General features: G+C 39.4%; 1 protein-coding gene across 1 annotated transcript in view; it reads right to left on the reverse strand.

Annotated features, from left to right (window-relative positions):
* Positions 1-17,828, reverse strand: part of CEP164 (centrosomal protein 164) — a 77,660-nt gene that overhangs the window by 25,044 nt on the left and 34,788 nt on the right. Inside the window, exons 17-28 of the mRNA XM_018562864.1 lie at positions 16,206-16,410; positions 13,233-13,310; positions 12,936-13,055; positions 12,197-12,319; positions 11,296-11,439; positions 10,945-11,028; positions 9,312-9,380; positions 9,061-9,224; positions 8,065-8,155; positions 7,814-7,977; positions 6,355-6,496; positions 3,134-3,204 (exon numbers count right to left, since the gene is read on the reverse strand). Of these exons, the coding sequence (XP_018418366.1) occupies positions 3,134-3,204; positions 6,355-6,496; positions 7,814-7,977; positions 8,065-8,155; positions 9,061-9,224; positions 9,312-9,380; positions 10,945-11,028; positions 11,296-11,439; positions 12,197-12,319; positions 12,936-13,055; positions 13,233-13,310; positions 16,206-16,410 (1,455 nt within the window). The remainder of the gene's footprint in view (positions 1-3,133; positions 3,205-6,354; positions 6,497-7,813; positions 7,978-8,064; positions 8,156-9,060; positions 9,225-9,311; positions 9,381-10,944; positions 11,029-11,295; positions 11,440-12,196; positions 12,320-12,935; positions 13,056-13,232; positions 13,311-16,205; positions 16,411-17,828) is intronic.

A 17,828-nucleotide genomic window follows, 5' to 3' on the forward strand; every position in this document is an offset into this window, starting at 1 on the left:
GTCTGCATTTGGTGTGAACAAGCCCTCAAGACTGCAGGGAAGTGTTCAAAGATGAGCATGGAAGGTGGTTCACCTTGATACATTCTGTTACCAGAGTGCATGCTCACCCAAAGGCCTGCCTTTTCTGGCTACATACAGAAGCAGAAGGATATTCACATTTTGCTTGCTTCAGACAGGCCAAAGATTTTAAAACATGATCTTGGGTAACAAGGAACTTGACTTTCATAATTTTGTTGAGTTGGCTATAGGGCAACAGCTTGACCGTTAACCCTTTCGCTGCCAAGGCCTTTTTTGTGTTTTTTTGCACACGTTATAATCCACATTTTAGGCCTGAAAATTACTTAAAACCCCCAAACTTTAAATATTTTCTGAAAGCAAAGACGCTGTAGAATAAAATGATGGCAGTTGCAAATTTGTATGTCTCACGATATTAGTGCAACTCTTTATCAAACCCAAATATCTAGTGCTCGAAGACACAATATAATACACTTTTTTTTGTCAAATATAAAAGATGAGGATACGATGAGTAAACAGATACCCAACACGCCAATGTTAAAGATTGCGTTTGTATGTGAAATGGCGACAAAATGCGGCAACCCAAATTGTCCATAGGCGACGCTTTCAAAGGCCATACGGGTCAACAGTTTAGAGATCCATTGATGGATATCCATGCTGATTTAAAGTCACTGCTCCAAAGATAAATATTGATTCCAGCCTTGTGCAAACCCAATGCTTTGAATATATGTGTACTGACAAAGAGACATTGGAGCAACACATCAAAAGCTGCTTTGTTACAATGAGATCTCAAGCACTGGATCTACTGCGGAACTAATGATATATCAGCTGCTACATATGTTACTTACCTCTACCAGCCCCAATCGCATGGGGTTGGAAGCATTTTAGACTTTTTAGATGTTTGTATTTTTTAAATTATGTTTTTTCCTGTAAGATTAAAAATGTGTGATATATATTGATGTATAGTTTGATATGTTTTTGCTTTATGCTGGGATCTCCTTTTTTGACGGTATAAACCAGTCTTTAAAACAGTTTAGAGATATCTGTGAATGTTGGCCCTGCAATTATTGCTCTCACTCTGGAGCATGGGGGGGGGAGAGGGGGAGGGGGGAAGGGGGTCCTGTTGAAATCAACTGGCAGCAGCTCAGCCACCAGAATTGCTTCCAGTGTAAAGCCGACAGTCGTCCAGAATTCATGTGAGTGGCTCTACTCCAATTAGAGTTCTCTCTGTGACATCATTAAGCAGAGAGAAGGATGTGGGATACAGCAAGCGCCAGTCCACTGCCTTCATTTAATGCATAGCAAGTAAAATCAGAGCTGTGGTATGGACTAACACTGCAATGTCTACTGCAGAATGGATAGCAGTATCTGCCCTGCGCTATAAAGATGCCCCTTACCAACTTTATGATATCTGGATTTTGCTGCTATTTTATAGTTACTCTCTTTAGTACCCTTTCCAGCACTTAACCAATATAAAGGTTGTTTCAGAAGTAGTCTTCAGCATAACAAATTGTTGACTCGCCACTTTTTGCCATTTACGTATTTAAAACGAACCTAAAGTGTGTCTGTCTAGCCGGAATTCATTACCACTTGTAAATGTTACAAAGCTTTCAGTTAAAAACAATAAGAAATCTTTAGCATAGTATTTCTGATGAAAAGCAGCACAGCACTACTGCACATATAACAGTATCTAGGTACCCTCAATTCTTCTAGCTTTATTAGGAGCCTATCAAGACTTTGACATCATCAGAAGAATATTCTGCCCATTCCTGCTGCGGATTCCTGGATTGCACTAAAAATGTCATCAGGAGTAGGGTCTAGGAGCAGGAAAAGCTGCCTGGTGATGTCTTGCACCTCCATGGCAGTTGCCTCGCAGCCATATAGCACTGTGGAATGGATAACAAGGCAACCATGGGCAAAGAGCAGCTGCAGAGGGCTTACTGCAAGTACAATGCGATTCACAGCTTGCTTGTCTCACACTGCAGGAAGGATACGGTTGGCTGAGCCTAGGTGCACCTAAGATAGAAACAAACATCCCCTCCCCTTACCTAGTCCACCTTTTCCACATTTCAGCTCTACACTAAACCTAACCTTACTATACCCTGTACCTATAGGAAGTGTACACTCTAAATCTCACCTTTCCTGTACCATACAAAGGTGGTCTCACACACTTTCCTTTACTGAAATTGACAATGTTAGCTCCCTCCTCATCATCTTCACCTCTCTGAGACTGTCCTCATGTTGACTGATGAGCATTTATGGGAATATCTACAGCTGTAATAACTTTAATATATGTATATGTTACTGATTGTACCCCAAGTTTTCTATTCTTATAATGTTTTACATTTCAAAACTTGAAGAACTCCAGAAAAAAATGTAATAACCCTTGCAGTGGGGCTACCCCGCACTTTACCTGCTTGTTTGTGTCTAGGTTAAAAATAAATAAATATTATACACACCCATTGCTCCAAGCCGACTTGTTCCTAGACCAGTCACTTCTGCCTCGCTACCCCTCCTCCGCAGCGCTCTAAGGTCCCGTAAATCATCATGTTCTATACACAGTGTATAGATGTGAGGGTGCAGAGGAACATTCCAATGCTGCAGTGGGGGAGAAGACAAGCAGGATTGACTGCTGTGACAGCTGGCCGGCTTGGAGCTTTGGGTCAGTATGACTTTGTTATTTTAGCACCTACACAAAAACTAACACTTATCTGTCGCAGTGCAGAGGTAGCCCCACTGCAAGGGTTAAGAAAACATTTTCCTGAGTTCTTCTTTAATAAAATAAGATTATACAAAAAGCAAACAAGCTCATTCAAAGACAATTGGGTGAACCAGTTGATCTTTCTTTTAATGTTATTTTTGTAATGATGTTAACTGAGAAACTAAACTTGTAAAACCAATTAAAATTATTTCATTCTCACAAGAAGGTCACCATTAGCAGATGAACAAGAAAACATGTACAACAAACATTTGAAGGAACTCTTGATTGGCAGCCATCTTTCCTTTTATTAATTTGACAAGTCTTTTGTTATAAATATACTGCAGTGCAAATCAGAACTTAAATGGAACACAAAAGCAAAATTGTAACACTAACACACCAGTAAACAGTGGTACTTACTCATCCACGGCAGAGGGCATTGCTGGAATTGGTGTAGAAGACAGGAATGGTCTTGGAATGTCTGTTTGATACTGTAAAAATTGGGAAAAGTAGAATTCAAACCTAAATACATTGAATATAGTTTGTTAAAGCTTTGTGTGTGATCTCAGTGCTGCAAATCATCTCCTACAGCCTCTATGCAGCCAGGATTCCCTATGGTGACAACAGTGGACCATGCCTGTGTAATGTGTGCTAGCATAGCCGCTTGTAGTCTCCACTGGAAGTTTGGTGACAGAGTGACAACCCAGGAGCACAACTGGGAGACCAGCACAGAGTATTGTAACTCTATAATACGAAATGCCTGAACAAAGGCCTTCATAGCAGGATTACTAAGTAATGTTTTAATGAAATGTGGCAACAAAAATGCCTTTTAAATTACAATAACATGTTAACGCTCACCGGAAATGATAGCAATTACGTTTACAAGTACATTAAACTGCATTTAAAGCCGAAAAATTGTACACACTTCCTGCTCTACAGTAAAAATGCTCACTGACTGTACTGTGCTGTGCTATGGAGAAGCAGCGTTGCCACCCAAAACTACTACAAAACACTCCCCCCATCCTCATTTGAGTTACAACAAGGGGGGCTGCCTTGTATTTCACAGAAGATAGCTAGGCAGGCAAACAACCGTTTGGGATTTCAGTTTTAGCCTTCAGGTATTCTTTTCACCTAAAAAGGGAAAAGGCAGCCACCACATTCAAGGACTGGTAAACTGGTAAACTGCGCTATATTGCATTTAGTTCCTGAATTTAGATATAATATAATCTCATTTTTGTTGTACAAAATCTTTATTAGAACTGGTCTCAGATTTAAAAAAATGTTTCATTTAAAAAAAGGACACAGTCATAAGAGATTAATAAGAATGTCATTGCTGAATACTCCTTTGAGTATACTACTTCCCTGGCTGTCATTCTGATGCCTGGGCTCTAACACTGTCTAAAGTGTTGACCTGGAACCAGTATAGAGATTAGCAGTTCTGACACTTTTCTGACACTCATTTTCAGCACGCTTATACAATGACTATGACTGTTACCCACTGAAATCACTGACTCAGGCAGGCATCTAGCATTTTCAGGAGGAGGACTAAAATGGCTGCCTCAGAGTCTTATAATGACAAAATGACTTTAGGAATATATCCATCTAATATAAAACAACACCATTTACATTATTGTTCATTAACTTTTTTCATCTAGAAAATTAGTTGCAGCATGTCCTATTTAGGTGCATTTGAACTGCAGACAAAGCAGGTCAAATGCAGACTTTTCTTGTCAATGCTGCGTTTGCCATTCAAACACATGTGTTTGCATTTGAATAGCAGTTTTAAAGAGTATGCTCCCCTCTCCACAACATTCTTTCTATAAAACAACTATCCCTTGAGAGGTGTTCTATAGTCCTCCAGAGAATCACTCAGGCAAGGATGACAACACTGTTTCTGATTTCAGTACCGCAAAAAGCAGGTGTTGTCATCTCAAACAGGATGTTAGGAGTTGACTGGATTTCTGGCAGATCAATAGGTATTTTTCTGTAGCAGTTTTAAAGACACAACAAATGGGGAAATGGGCATCCATTACATAGATCACTTTTTTTTTTTTTTTGACCTGGCATGCAATATATCCTGCCCACCTTTGTCCAACAGCATGCGATGTTCTAAACCTATAAAACTCATTCATGACTTCTGTGGTGTAAAATATCATCATGTTCTTGCTATTAAAAGACTACAGGTAAAACAAAACTCCCCTTAAAAAGGACCATTATAGCGAGAGAGAAAAAAATTTTATTCTGATTTCTGCATACAATCAACACATGTAATAATAGCATTCAGACTATGAATTCCTTTATTTATATTTGTTTTCACATTTTTATGCAGACTAGGTGGTTGAGCAAAAATTACATTGAGAAGAGTTTGTACACACTATTACCAGGGCACCCTTTTATTCACATTCTTTATAGCGGAAATAGAGGCCACTATACTCACCTTCCCTCCAGTGATGCAATGTCCACCTTAGTTGGCGTCGACATCTTGTCCAGGCTTCTTCAGGGTTCGGCATCTTTGGCCATTTTTATTGGCCAGCCTGGGATGACTTAACTTCAATGCATGTGCACAGAAAGCAAATTTATTAGGATGTTTGATACCATTTTTTTAAGACCAGGAACTTGCCAATACCAATTACTGATACTTTTTCTCAAAGAGACATGTGACACTTTTTCTAAAACAATACAGACTAATGATTTTAAGGCAGTTTCTCACCAGGGCTATGTTTGCGTCTCACCAGGTTACATACAGATGTCACCAGGTTGCATGTGGGCGGGCGCTGGGCTGAACGTTTGGGTGCTGGTCTTCTGCCGGCTTCGGGGCTGTTTGTTCGGTGTAGGGCTGTCCATGGATGTGCCTGCGCCGGGAAGGATGGGAAAGAGATATGGGGCCGGACAGGCACTGCCAAGGACAGCCACAGCCAGGTCCCAAGTAGGCTGCCGAGGTCCCCACAAGCGTGGGACAGTGGCAGCCGATCCCTTTTAAAAATTGAAAGGGCTGATATGGGCCTTTAGTATCGGAGCATTCTACTCCTAAAAATGCCCAGTATCGGTATCAAGACATCCCTAGCCTTTATCACAGCACAATGGCATATCAAGAATGTACACTGAGCAGTGTGAACAGGGAGTTATAAATCTCTTTAAGCAGAGAAGCCATAGTATGTCTAGTCTGCAATAAAAAAAGACCTTCATGCTTGCAATGTTTAATGGTTCATTTTTACTTAAAATACATAAAAAAGAAAGGCTGCTGCAACGTCTCAAACACCCCTGGCAGTATTATAATTTGCCTTTATTTCTGTCCCACCATTTTTGTTGCACGTTTGATCTGCATGTAAACGTGGGGAACTAAAAATAAACTAGCACGTGAAATAAAAAAAGAAATTCATATACTAGATGTTATTACTTCATGTACTAACTGCTTACAGTTATCAGAATACATGTTTTATCATTGTGGCCCCTAAAGCAATGTAGGGTCCAACTCCAAGATTCAAAAAGTGGAGATCTCAAGCAGAGGTTTTCAGAATGGGAACCAGTGAAGAAGATGTACTTTGGTGTATATTTAATAAAACATATTGATCTCCCTCCAACACTGAAACTACTGTACATGCTAGGGTGTAATAATATAAAAAAATAAAGGATATAATTACAGGAATGTTAGAGGTATGATTGGGGCTGTTCATCTTCGTCAGATCCTCAAGATGAAGTTCCGAATCTATTTTATTCATCAATTCTTCGTTGCTCAACTCTTTCAGTTTCTCATGTCTGCTTTTTATTTCACCCTCCAAGTCACTAAGAAGAAATTATTATATTGCTTAGCTACAATGTCACAAACATTTTGTGATATAATACTTATATTATGTGCACACAAGACCATTTTCTTATGGTTTTGGTCTGGACAGTTCGGAGTTAAAGTATATTTAAAAGGCAACACTTTTTTTTTTTCATTTTGGGTAGACAAAGGGAAGATTAAAAAAAACGGCAGTTTTTTTTTGTGTGTATCTGTATCTCATTTAGGAGATGTTTCTTCAATTCCTGTCCTCTAGCATCAGCAGGAAGTGAGAGGCTAGCTTTCCAATGTGAGGGAATTCTCCTCTTATAGTTGTCATAGGAATAGTTGCCCCACTGGATGATTTCTCCTCTGTTCCTGTTCTAGTGGCAACTCAAAATGTTCGATGTATCCCCACTTTCATTTCTGGTGACACAATTAGAGAGAGTAATTCTTCTTAACAAGGACTTGGCAATAAAGCCTGGCAGGGGTTCTACCCCTTCACCAAAAATCTAAAACATGTTTTGCCTTTATAATTCTGCAATTAAAACTAATCTCCAGACAAACAGCTAAATACACAGATAAAATACATAAAAGGAAATCGCTTTTCCTGCCAAAGGATTTTTCATTTCTGTTCATCCAGTCCTGTGATTTTCATAGCTGTGTCACACAGCATAGACCTTTCTGGCATGGAAGAAGATCTGATTTTTCTCTACTGCAGTTACATAACACTAACAGATCTTGTTCCTCCACCAGGCTGTGACTGACAAGTGAAAGGGGACACAGCAGACTGATTATCTCATCTTTCTCTGTTCACAGCTAGGCGTATCAAATATGCGTTTGTCGCGCGCTCCGTGGCGGGCGTTTTTACCGCGATTCGCGGTAAAAAAAAAAACGCTCGCGCGTTTCCGAGGTCTACTTGGCTGTATCCCAATGGAAACGCGCGACAAAAGCGCCGCAAAGAAGCTCATGTACCTTTTCAGGCGTAGGCCGCTTTGTATCGCGTTCAGACGGGCTGAAATACGGCAAGGTGTGAACCATACCCATAGAAAACAATGGGATTTTCATGTTTGAGCGTTTTGTAGAGCGTTCGTAGAGCGTTAAACGCGCTACAAAACGCACAGGTGTGAACCAGGCCTTGCTCTCCTCTCTCTTCATATCAGCGAGTGCCTTGCTGGAGCATGAGGACAGCAGCATAACTTAGCAGCTCTTTGTGCTGGTTCTCTCATTATACAGAACTGAATTTGGATCTTTTAGATCTGCCTGAAGTTTTGTTAAAAAAATAAAACAACAAAAACAACAAAAAGAAAGTGTCTGCAGTGCAGAGTCCTGAGTGTTACCTTGTGGTCTCCTGAAGGTGAGCGTAGAGGCTGTGGAGTTTCTCCACTTGGGTTTCTAGCTCAGATTTCCGGTCTTGCATCACCTCCAATTCTCTATGTGTTTGTTTTAATACATCATTTAGGCGTATTTGCTCTTTTAATGCACTTTCCTGCACATTAAAATTCTTTATAGGGGGAAAAAAATAAAACAATTGATACCATGTTTTGGATGTATATCTAGGTATATATACTCACTAAACACATTTGCTCACCTCGGTCTTTCTTTCTAGTTCCTTTTCTTTCTCTGCAAGTTCTTGCTTTATTTTTCTTAATGTTTCTTCCTGTATATCGGACAAATAAAATCTGCTAAATCAACCAAATACTCTTCGTTTTATTTTTAGTTATATTTAAAAAAAACTATTAGAAACATGTTCTACCCTTTTTCTTTAACAAGCAGAAAGCATATTGATGGTCTGACAATAGAAAGGATGTTTGTTTGTAGTGAACGCCTAGGTTTCTCTTGAAAGGTGTATTCATCGCACCTCATTTCTAACATGCTTTGTATTCCCATGTTTTGACTGGCCTGAAATGAACCAATGAAACAGACCATTGCCAGGAAGTAAGAACACAAGATTAATATATTTTAGCTATACTGGGCTGCCCTAATTTCCTCCCAGTCCAATGTGTTCAAAGAGGGCCTGAACTGTGGAAGCTTTGCCCAAAAAAGGAATGCAGAGGGTTAAGGGCTGGTCACCAATATTGCCCTTAGGTTTCTTGTAGGTGATCTTTTCCCCTTAAGGCTCTGTTCACACATTAGCGGTTTTCCGTGTGTACATGCAAAACACAAAAACAAACACATTTTTATGTACGCGCGACAAAAGCGCCGCAAAGAAGCTCATGTACCTTTTCAGGCGTAGGCCGCTTTGTATCGCGTTCAGACGGGCTGAAATACGGCAAGGTGTGAACCATACCCATAGAAAACAATGGGATTTTCATGTTTGAGCGTTTTGTAGAGCGTTCGTAGAGCGTTAAACGCGCTACAAAACGCACAGGTGTGAACCAGGCCTTGCTCTCCTCTCTCTTCATATCAGCGAGTGCCTTGCTGGAGCATGAGGACAGCAGCATAACTTAGCAGCTCTTTGTGCTGGTTCTCTCATTATACAGAACTGAATTTGGATCTTTTAGATCTGCCTGAAGTTTTGTTAAAAAAATAAAACAACAAAAACAACAAAAAGAAAGTGTCTGCAGTGCAGAGTCCTGAGTGTTACCTTGTGGTCTCCTGAAGGTGAGCGTAGAGGCTGTGGAGTTTCTCCACTTGGGTTTCTAGCTCAGATTTCCGGTCTTGCATCACCTCCAATTCTCTATGTGTTTGTTTTAATACATCATTTAGGCGTATTTGCTCTTTTAATGCACTTTCCTGCACATTAAAATTCTTTATAGGGGGAAAAAAATAAAACAATTGATACCATGTTTTGGATGTATATCTAGGTATATATACTCACTAAACACATTTGCTCACCTCGGTCTTTCTTTCTAGTTCCTTTTCTTTCTCTGCAAGTTCTTGCTTTATTTTTCTTAATGTTTCTTCCTGTATATCGGACAAATAAAATCTGCTAAATCAACCAAATACTCTTCGTTTTATTTTTAGTTATATTTAAAAAAAACTATTAGAAACATGTTCTACCCTTTTTCTTTAACAAGCAGAAAGCATATTGATGGTCTGACAATAGAAAGGATGTTTGTTTGTAGTGAACGCCTAGGTTTCTCTTGAAAGGTGTATTCATCGCACCTCATTTCTAACATGCTTTGTATTCCCATGTTTTGACTGGCCTGAAATGAACCAATGAAACAGACCATTGCCAGGAAGTAAGAACACAAGATTAATATATTTTAGCTATACTGGGCTGCCCTAATTTCCTCCCAGTCCAATGTGTTCAAAGAGGGCCTGAACTGTGGAAGCTTTGCCCAAAAAAGGAATGCAGAGGGTTAAGGGCTGGTCACCAATATTGCCCTTAGGTTTCTTGTAGGTGATCTTTTCCCCTTAAGGCTCTGTTCACACATTAGCGGTTTTCCGTGTGTACATGCAAAACACAAAAACAAACACATTTTTATGTAGCTTGGTCACACCTGCGTGTCATATGCACAACACGATATCGCGTATTGCACAAAAAAGTACAAGTGTGATATTCTGGGTGACTTCCGCACGTTCCGGCTATAGTAGTAGCCACAAACACGTGGAAACTGCGCATATGTTAAAATGTGCACATTTTCATGCAGCGCATACAAACACGCGGAAAACTGCGCTGAATATGTGTGAACGGAGCCTGACTGGCTTTCCTGCTGTGTTCTACACTGTCAGCCTCCTAGATAAGGGATCAGAACTCTGCTTCATATTTTCAGATCCGCCTGTAGAATGGTGATCTGAGGACTGGTGGGGGGGATAAGCAAGATGCATTAGGAGAGGTGCAGAAAACACAAATTCACAGAATGAATTAAGCAGAGAAATCCTTTCACTACAGGTCCTCAACATGGAGAACAGGGAGCAGCACAGTGATGACATCACTAAATCTCGCTCCACAGCTTCTTACTTAAGCTGGCTATACAATGTGCATTTTTTCTCATTCAGCCTCACAGGCTGAGTGAGAAAAAAATGCTTGATTCCCCACGCCTGGTGCTGCTGTCAGAATACCTAAATTTCAGCAGCAGCTGATAGGATGCAGTTAACATTTAGCCGAGAATTTTAAGACTGGCTCCTTTGCCAAAAGTCAATTGAAATTAACATTTGTTGACCAGTGTTTGGTTGCCAGGGCCACATACTGATCAAATTTTAGCCAAGTCAGCAGGACACGGTCAAAAATTAAACCAGTGGGTGGCCAGCCTAACAGAGGCAGTGGATGATCTCACAGTGCATATACAAACATGAAGCTCAAGGCACAGGAGTACCAATGAGTACCAAGGCACAGGGAGTAGACTGATATTTTTTTAGAGAGAGAGAGATAAGAGATAAGGTTCATTTTCAGGGTACTGCTTAGCCAAAACTACCATTTCTGGATGTTCTTTATAAGATAGCAAATCCCCAGTTTGTGGGTTCAGGTCCACTTTAAATTAATGTGCATATTTCCCATCTATGCTACTTAATTTCCTCTTCTTACCTCACGGTCTAGTTGGCTTTTCTTTACCACAAGCTGTTTTCTTCTAATTTCTTGGTTTTGTTCCAAATCTTCTATAATTTTTTCCTACACATACAAGAGCAAAAGTAAGCGAGATCTTGCACTGCATATTTACTGCATATTCGGTGTCAGACCTATGTGCAATGAAATTTCATACCATATGTATAAAAACTGCAAAAAAGGAAAGCTGCAGTATTATCCACAGCACTGTCAGTTATAATTGTAAACGTTTAAAAATTAAAGTCAACATTATCCATAGCATTGAGCAATGTCTCTACCTTGCACACGTATTTGTTTTTAAGGATGGGGGTATAATGCAAAATCTGATTTTACCTTCTCCTTGTAGCTATGCTGCCTCTCTTCCAGATGTCTTTCCTGCTCCTTTCGTTGGATTTGAACCTCATTTTCATGCTGTCTGCCCAACTTCCCTAACTCCTCTTGTAACTTTTCCAGCATCTGTGACCTTTGGGTCTGCTCCTAGAAAAGAACAAACGACAGACATGAATTTGCAGCCATTGTCACACTTTCAGGACATACAATTATTTTTTTTATTAATAGAGTAGGGGGAGGCTGGAACCCCTGTCAGCTTTTTATTGCTGTAGGCATCTCTATGTGATAAAATGTTGCCATTGTGAAAGTCAGTGAGGGGAAAATTCTCTAACGGAGCCTTGGATAGCACTGAAAACCTTACAGAGGCTATAATTCTTCCCTCACTCTAGCCTCAATTAGAAAATTAAACTTTCAGCTCGGCTTACACTTTAGGCAGGCAATGTGAAAAATTACAAACTATTGAGGCATAATTACACCCCAATGCAATCCAATACAAATAAAGAATGGATGCTTAAATTATAAAATATTTTACATGGCAGGCCTGTACATGTATGTCCCATCAGCTGGGTCAGACATTGTTTGCTGAATCTAAACACCTACATGTCGGCAGTACAATTTCAGCATGATGGACCTCATCGGAAAAATGATTGGCCAGCATGTGCCAAAAGAGTAATTTCACAAAACCTAATAATGCCAAAAAAAATCTTAACACAATGTTCCATTGGATACCTATGCAAATAACATGGCAGTCTACACGTAATGTAGTACTCCCTACATGTCCCTTCAGCTTTGGTAGGGGACTTATTTGGATAGGTATCTAAAAAAGCATTTCTTAACCAGCTTCCTGCTGGCACTGTGCTCTACTGTGCAAAAAACACCACATCATTTGTAGAGCAATATATACCTCTTCTTCAAATTGCTTCCGCACTTTTTCCATTTCTTGTCTGTGTTCCTCTTTCATGCGCTCTAATCGCCTTTCATGTTCCCTCTGTACCTCATTACGCTTTTCCAGCAGGAGATCACTCATCTAGATATTAAGCCACAAATGAAGTCATTACAAATTGTGAATAAGATTTATTATTTTTTTAAATAAATCAATAAATGAATATACTATTGCTTTTGTATTAACTACCACAACAAATATAAAAGCAAATGAAATGTAGGATTGTTGTACAAAGTGAGCAAATTTAAAAACTCTCTTTTTTTGCAAACTACAAGAGATAGACATTATACTTAGTTTCTTATATATAGTAATACAAGTTTAAGCGTATTTTAGAAATGTCAGGTATAAATCCTACTTTATTCACAAAGATTTCTGCCTATAACTATTGCTGCACTAGGGAGGGTGTGCGTGATCGGCTCAACTGTCACCGAGCATCATATAAACAAAATAGGTGAAGCCACAAATTAACCTTCCTTCCGTTATACATACAAACAGGATTGAAATGAATGGAAATAAGTGTGGCTTATCATCAAAAGTTCTCGCAACTTAAAACTAAAAAAAAGGTTGTGCTTACTTTCCCTACCCTTCTTCTTTACACTTATCTTCACAGCTTCATGTAAGCTCGTAACATTTTGGTTCAGAGAGCATATCAAAATGATGGCCTGGTTTTCAATTACAAACTACATAGAAGGGTAGTTACCTCTTTTTCAAAATCCAAGATGTGAGACTTTTTTTTATTGGCGAGATATAAATTACTTGGAGCTTGAGAAACGTCTGCCTCCTCTACCAAAGGTTTGGTATCCTGCAGATCAGACATTTCCTGTGAAAAAAAATATTATGGGTAAATCACAAGTGAGGAATTGTTTCATATCAAATTAACCTGGTAGAATAGCAACATTTAATGGAACACAGCGACAAAACAAGATGGCATCATTGTCGCTATAAATGAGAACAACAAATAAACAGAATGTGAACATAAATAATATACTGTTCCCACCTTTTGATGTTTCTCTGTAGCTGCTGCTTTGAGTTGCTCCAGTTCCAGCACATGGTTCTTCTCCATTAACTCAATGGCCTACATTCCATGAGTATAACAAAATCAGTAAGCAGACACCAACAAGAAATCAGACAGGTTTAACTGTAGATATCTGGAGAGGCACACTGATTATGATCATTCTGAACCTAAGATCACACCCAAAATTAGTCTATCAGGGTTATTCATAAAAGGGTGAAGAGTTTGGAGAAGGCAGGAGAAGGGAACAATCTAGGACAAAATAGCTGAACCGCAAAGTGAGCTGAATTGGAGAATTTTTCAAAATCAGCTATTTTGTCCTAGATTGTTCACATCTCCTGCCTTCTCCAAACTCAATTTTTAATATAACTGTTAAAAATGCTGCTATTACCTTTGTGCCATGCATTTCATACAACTACCGTATAAATTCTCTAGCTCCCTCATCACCTCCTCTTATGTTCACCTCCAGGACTTCTCCAGAGCCTATTCTTTTCTCTAGAACTCCCTATCCCAATCTGTCCAGCTATCTCCTACTGTCTGATTCTTGAAAACTGATCTCTTGAGGGAAGCCTATCCTGCCTCCACCTAAAAACTGTATTTTCACTTTCTCCATTAGGTCATCCCTCAGAGTTAATGCCGTTTATAAAAAATGTCCACCCTTTAGAATGTAATCTCTCACAAGGAGGACCTTCCTAACCCTCCTGTATTAAATTATATTATTACTGTAACCCCTTATTTTGTAAAGCTCTGCACAAACTCTTAGTGCTATATAAATCCTGTATTATAATAATTTAGTGCAGTTGTAATGATTAATGAATTTTGGAGGTTAAGCTTATGTTATGTTTCTATTAATGTACTGTTTTTCTTATGATTTGCATGTTTATGTCACAGAACAGAAGCCATTCTTTTTCCTCTGGCACGGGTACTATGCATTTCCCTTGGCCGTGATGGAAGATTTTCTGGTAGTTTCACGGAATCCAGTCTAATAATGCGCAGTAGACTGCCAATGCATAAGCAATACACCTGAGGTCCTATCTCTGTACAATCATCAGTGAATTTAGCCTGTTCAGATCCACTGCAGGTTTATAATGTGAGCAGGCCTTAGAGGAAAGAAGTGAACATCTGCTCTCGATTCGTAAGCCACAGGCTTCTGCCAGATTGGGGGCCCAGTCAAAGATAATGCTGGATCCTAGATGCTTCTTTTTTGTGTACTCAATATGATGCCTAGATTCTCACTTTAGCAGAAAAACACCATGAAACCATAATTAACAGTCCACGCAGGCCATTAGAACAGCAACAGGAAAACAAAAAAGCACTGCAGAAAATATATACTACATATAATAATAACATTTGAAAAAGAATTCTAGACAAAATGTACTTTTTTAGGTTTCAATGGACTGGGAAAGTACTTTTTTTCCCCAATATATTCTTACTATATTACAACACCCAAGTGTTTAGTATTATTTATGCATAATTTATGCCTATCTGGAGGCTTGTGGTTTTTCCTTTCCTCATCTGTATATTATCTGCTTGAGGAATGATGGTAGTCCCTTTGGAACTATGAGCAGCCAGTCCCCTGGATTTACCGCCTATATTATCCTACATGTTGCTACAGTGTTGCTTTTCCTACAGGTTTTACAGCTGTCGGTGTCCCTTGTTGGGGAGATTCACCCTGCCTTCTGTCCCCACTAACAACCTTTACCAGGAACAGAAAGTAAGGGTAAATCCAACATTTATTATTTATCACTACAGCAGGAGGTCAAAACCTGTTCCCGTGACAACTTGAATGTGGAATTTTCCCTCATTTTAGGGAGCATTGTCTGCAAAAAAGGACCCAGAAGATGATTTCAGCAGTGGCTGGTGTGCAGCTACCATAGGGATGCACAATGAAGATCTTGGGGAGGGAATGGAAAGTAAATATAAGACTAAGGTTACATTTACATGGGGATTGAATGTGCATTCTGGGATTCCTACAGGAAGAACCTATGAAGAACCTGGGGTGTGCACAATACTGCACATTTTTAAAGCACAGCGATGTGCTTTGTGAACCTGCTAATAGCATTTTGTAGATAATATGAAGTGCTATGTCAAATGTTGTGTTTTCTTGAGAGCTTCCATGAGAGCATTACCTAGTGTGGTCATTGTTGTAGACAGAACTCTAGAAAACAAAGCTAAAACATTTGTTTCCAGAGGCGCAGAGCCAAGGAGCAATGGCACCAAATATAGATTACCAATCTGACTACAATATTTCAAACATAACTGAGAGCTGGTCAAGCAAAGTATATGTTTATATTAGGGGTCATATACCACATCATAATAAGCTTATCAATATGCTCCTTAAATTAAAAACCGGTTCAATGACATCCAAATAATCTTTCTAAAAGGTGAAATGGAGGGAGAGAGATCATATATTTTTAAGAACACATAAGACTTTATTTGGTACACAGTTTAACAACAACAACAAAAAACCTTGCTGTTTTTCATGATTAGAAGTTGGCAAATGGGAAAAGTTTACTTTTTCTGTTTCTTAATTTATTGTTTTGTTAAAATTTTAACCGATTCTGACAATTACAGTATTGAAAAGACAGCACAGCAGTTTGGAAGGTGGCATTGGTCATCTGCAGGGTAAAGGCCTTTTATTTTTTTTCAGTGGCGGTTCCAGCCTGCATGCGATCATATGTCAGGGCGCGTGTGATAATCAAATGCTCAGGAAGCACACTTACTGGTTTCCAATCATCACTGGGGACCTAAACTGTCCGGCCACACAAATTCTCAAACAGGGGTCGTTTATGAATGAACCTCAGCACAGGGCATTGTGTTGGGGAACGTTTATATACAGATCGCAGGTTGGGAGATTAAACTTGATATCCTCTGATGTAATGACTTGGTTTCAAAACTGATGATCTAATTAATGGAGAGAAGAATGCACTTGCAGTCCAAACATGAGAAATCACTTACCGTCCTAATTTCCTGTTCAAGCCTAGTTCTCAGCTCTTTAAGTACAACTTCTCTTTCACGCAGGATAGTAGCTCTCTCTTGTTCCAATCGTTTTTCCGTTTCTAGTTTCAGTTTTTCAGAGAGGTCATTTTTTTCCTGCAAGAGTTCCTCCTCTACTTCTATTAATCTGTGTCTGTGCTCTTCTCTGATTTCCATTTCTTTTTTCCTGTAGTAAATAGGAAATGAACCAAGTAAAAACAAACCAGATCATCTACTGACACTGGGCTATCATTTTTTTAAAACCTCAGGAAAAAGTGTAGATATTGTCTACAGCTGTTAGAAAATATCAGAAAAATACTTGGAGAACTATGAGGGGAGTGATTTTTACTGAAGCTCATGGTTCGAGCCGACCTGTGACAATGAAACTGTCACAGGTCGGCTCTCTAGATCGGGGAGTGAGCGAACCCATACTGTGGCTTGCACACTTTCCAATCATCTCCCTGCAGGGATTCCCCCCTCCCCTCTCCGATCCTCCAGTGCTGAGTGGAGGAACGGACGGGGAGGGGGGCGGGCAGAGCTGGCTTTGCCTTTAGATAGGCAAAGCCAGCTGTCAAATCAGCCAGCTGGGTGGATCTCGACGGCATTGTCGGGATACGTCCCGGCTGTGGCGATCTATATATATGTATTGAGCAATAGCTCGCTATATACTGACCTATGGGTCACTGGAGGAGGTTAGAATATGTCCTCCCGTGACCCTTAAGAGAACCATGGGATAAAAAGGTTACCCTATAGTTCTCTTTTAAATATCACTAAATATCACTATCACTTCAACTTTTGTTATTATACATGAAATCCAAAACACTGACCTCTTTTGATAACATATAAACAAGTCCATTTATACAAATATTAGCAAGTGCTGATGTTTTTGCAGAGCAATATGAACATAAAAACTTTGATCACATTGGATACAATTCATCAGACTGCTGTATGCGACATGCTAAATTGGCATACTGAGGGATATTACAAAATGTGAAAATACTGCTTGAGTCATCAAAAGGAGGAAGAGTTTCATGCATTAGCATATGGATTTCAAGCCCATTTGACACCTAATTGACAAAGATTTTAAACTAGGAAAAAAAAGTCAACTTTGGTTCTAAAGTAGATGCGAGACCTACTGTTGGCAAACATGCACAGCAATATGCTGGCCTACACTGTTATTGAATATACACTGAATATTCTATGCATTTCTATAAAAAAAAAAATCAGCTTTAATACCTAGAAAAAAAAAATGTCAGCAGATTTCCTTGCTTGTCTACAGGGTTGGGGCTGTGGTTGTGGAGAAGCCATAGCATCGTCACTTCCTGTGACATCACTGCAGGCTCAGAAAGTGCCTTTGCAGACTCCTTTGTCCTGCTAAACAATCTAAACAATCCAACCTATATAATCCTAGCACGCTAGCAAAATCTGAAAAAATCTAACAAAATGCGAGTTATCTTAAAAACAATGAAAAAGCAACATGGCCAAATAAAATATTCAGTGCTGACCATCACAGCAAATTATATAAATGATGTGGTTGCTAAATTATGCTAGATACAGGTGCATCATCTGATATAAATGAAGATTTACCTCAAACAGGATTTTGTG

This window comes from Nanorana parkeri, unplaced genomic scaffold, assembly GCF_000935625.1.
Source record: "Nanorana parkeri isolate BGI_ZX_2015 unplaced genomic scaffold, ASM93562v1 scaffold608, whole genome shotgun sequence".
Classification (NCBI taxonomy): Eukaryota; Metazoa; Chordata; class Amphibia; order Anura; family Dicroglossidae; genus Nanorana; species Nanorana parkeri.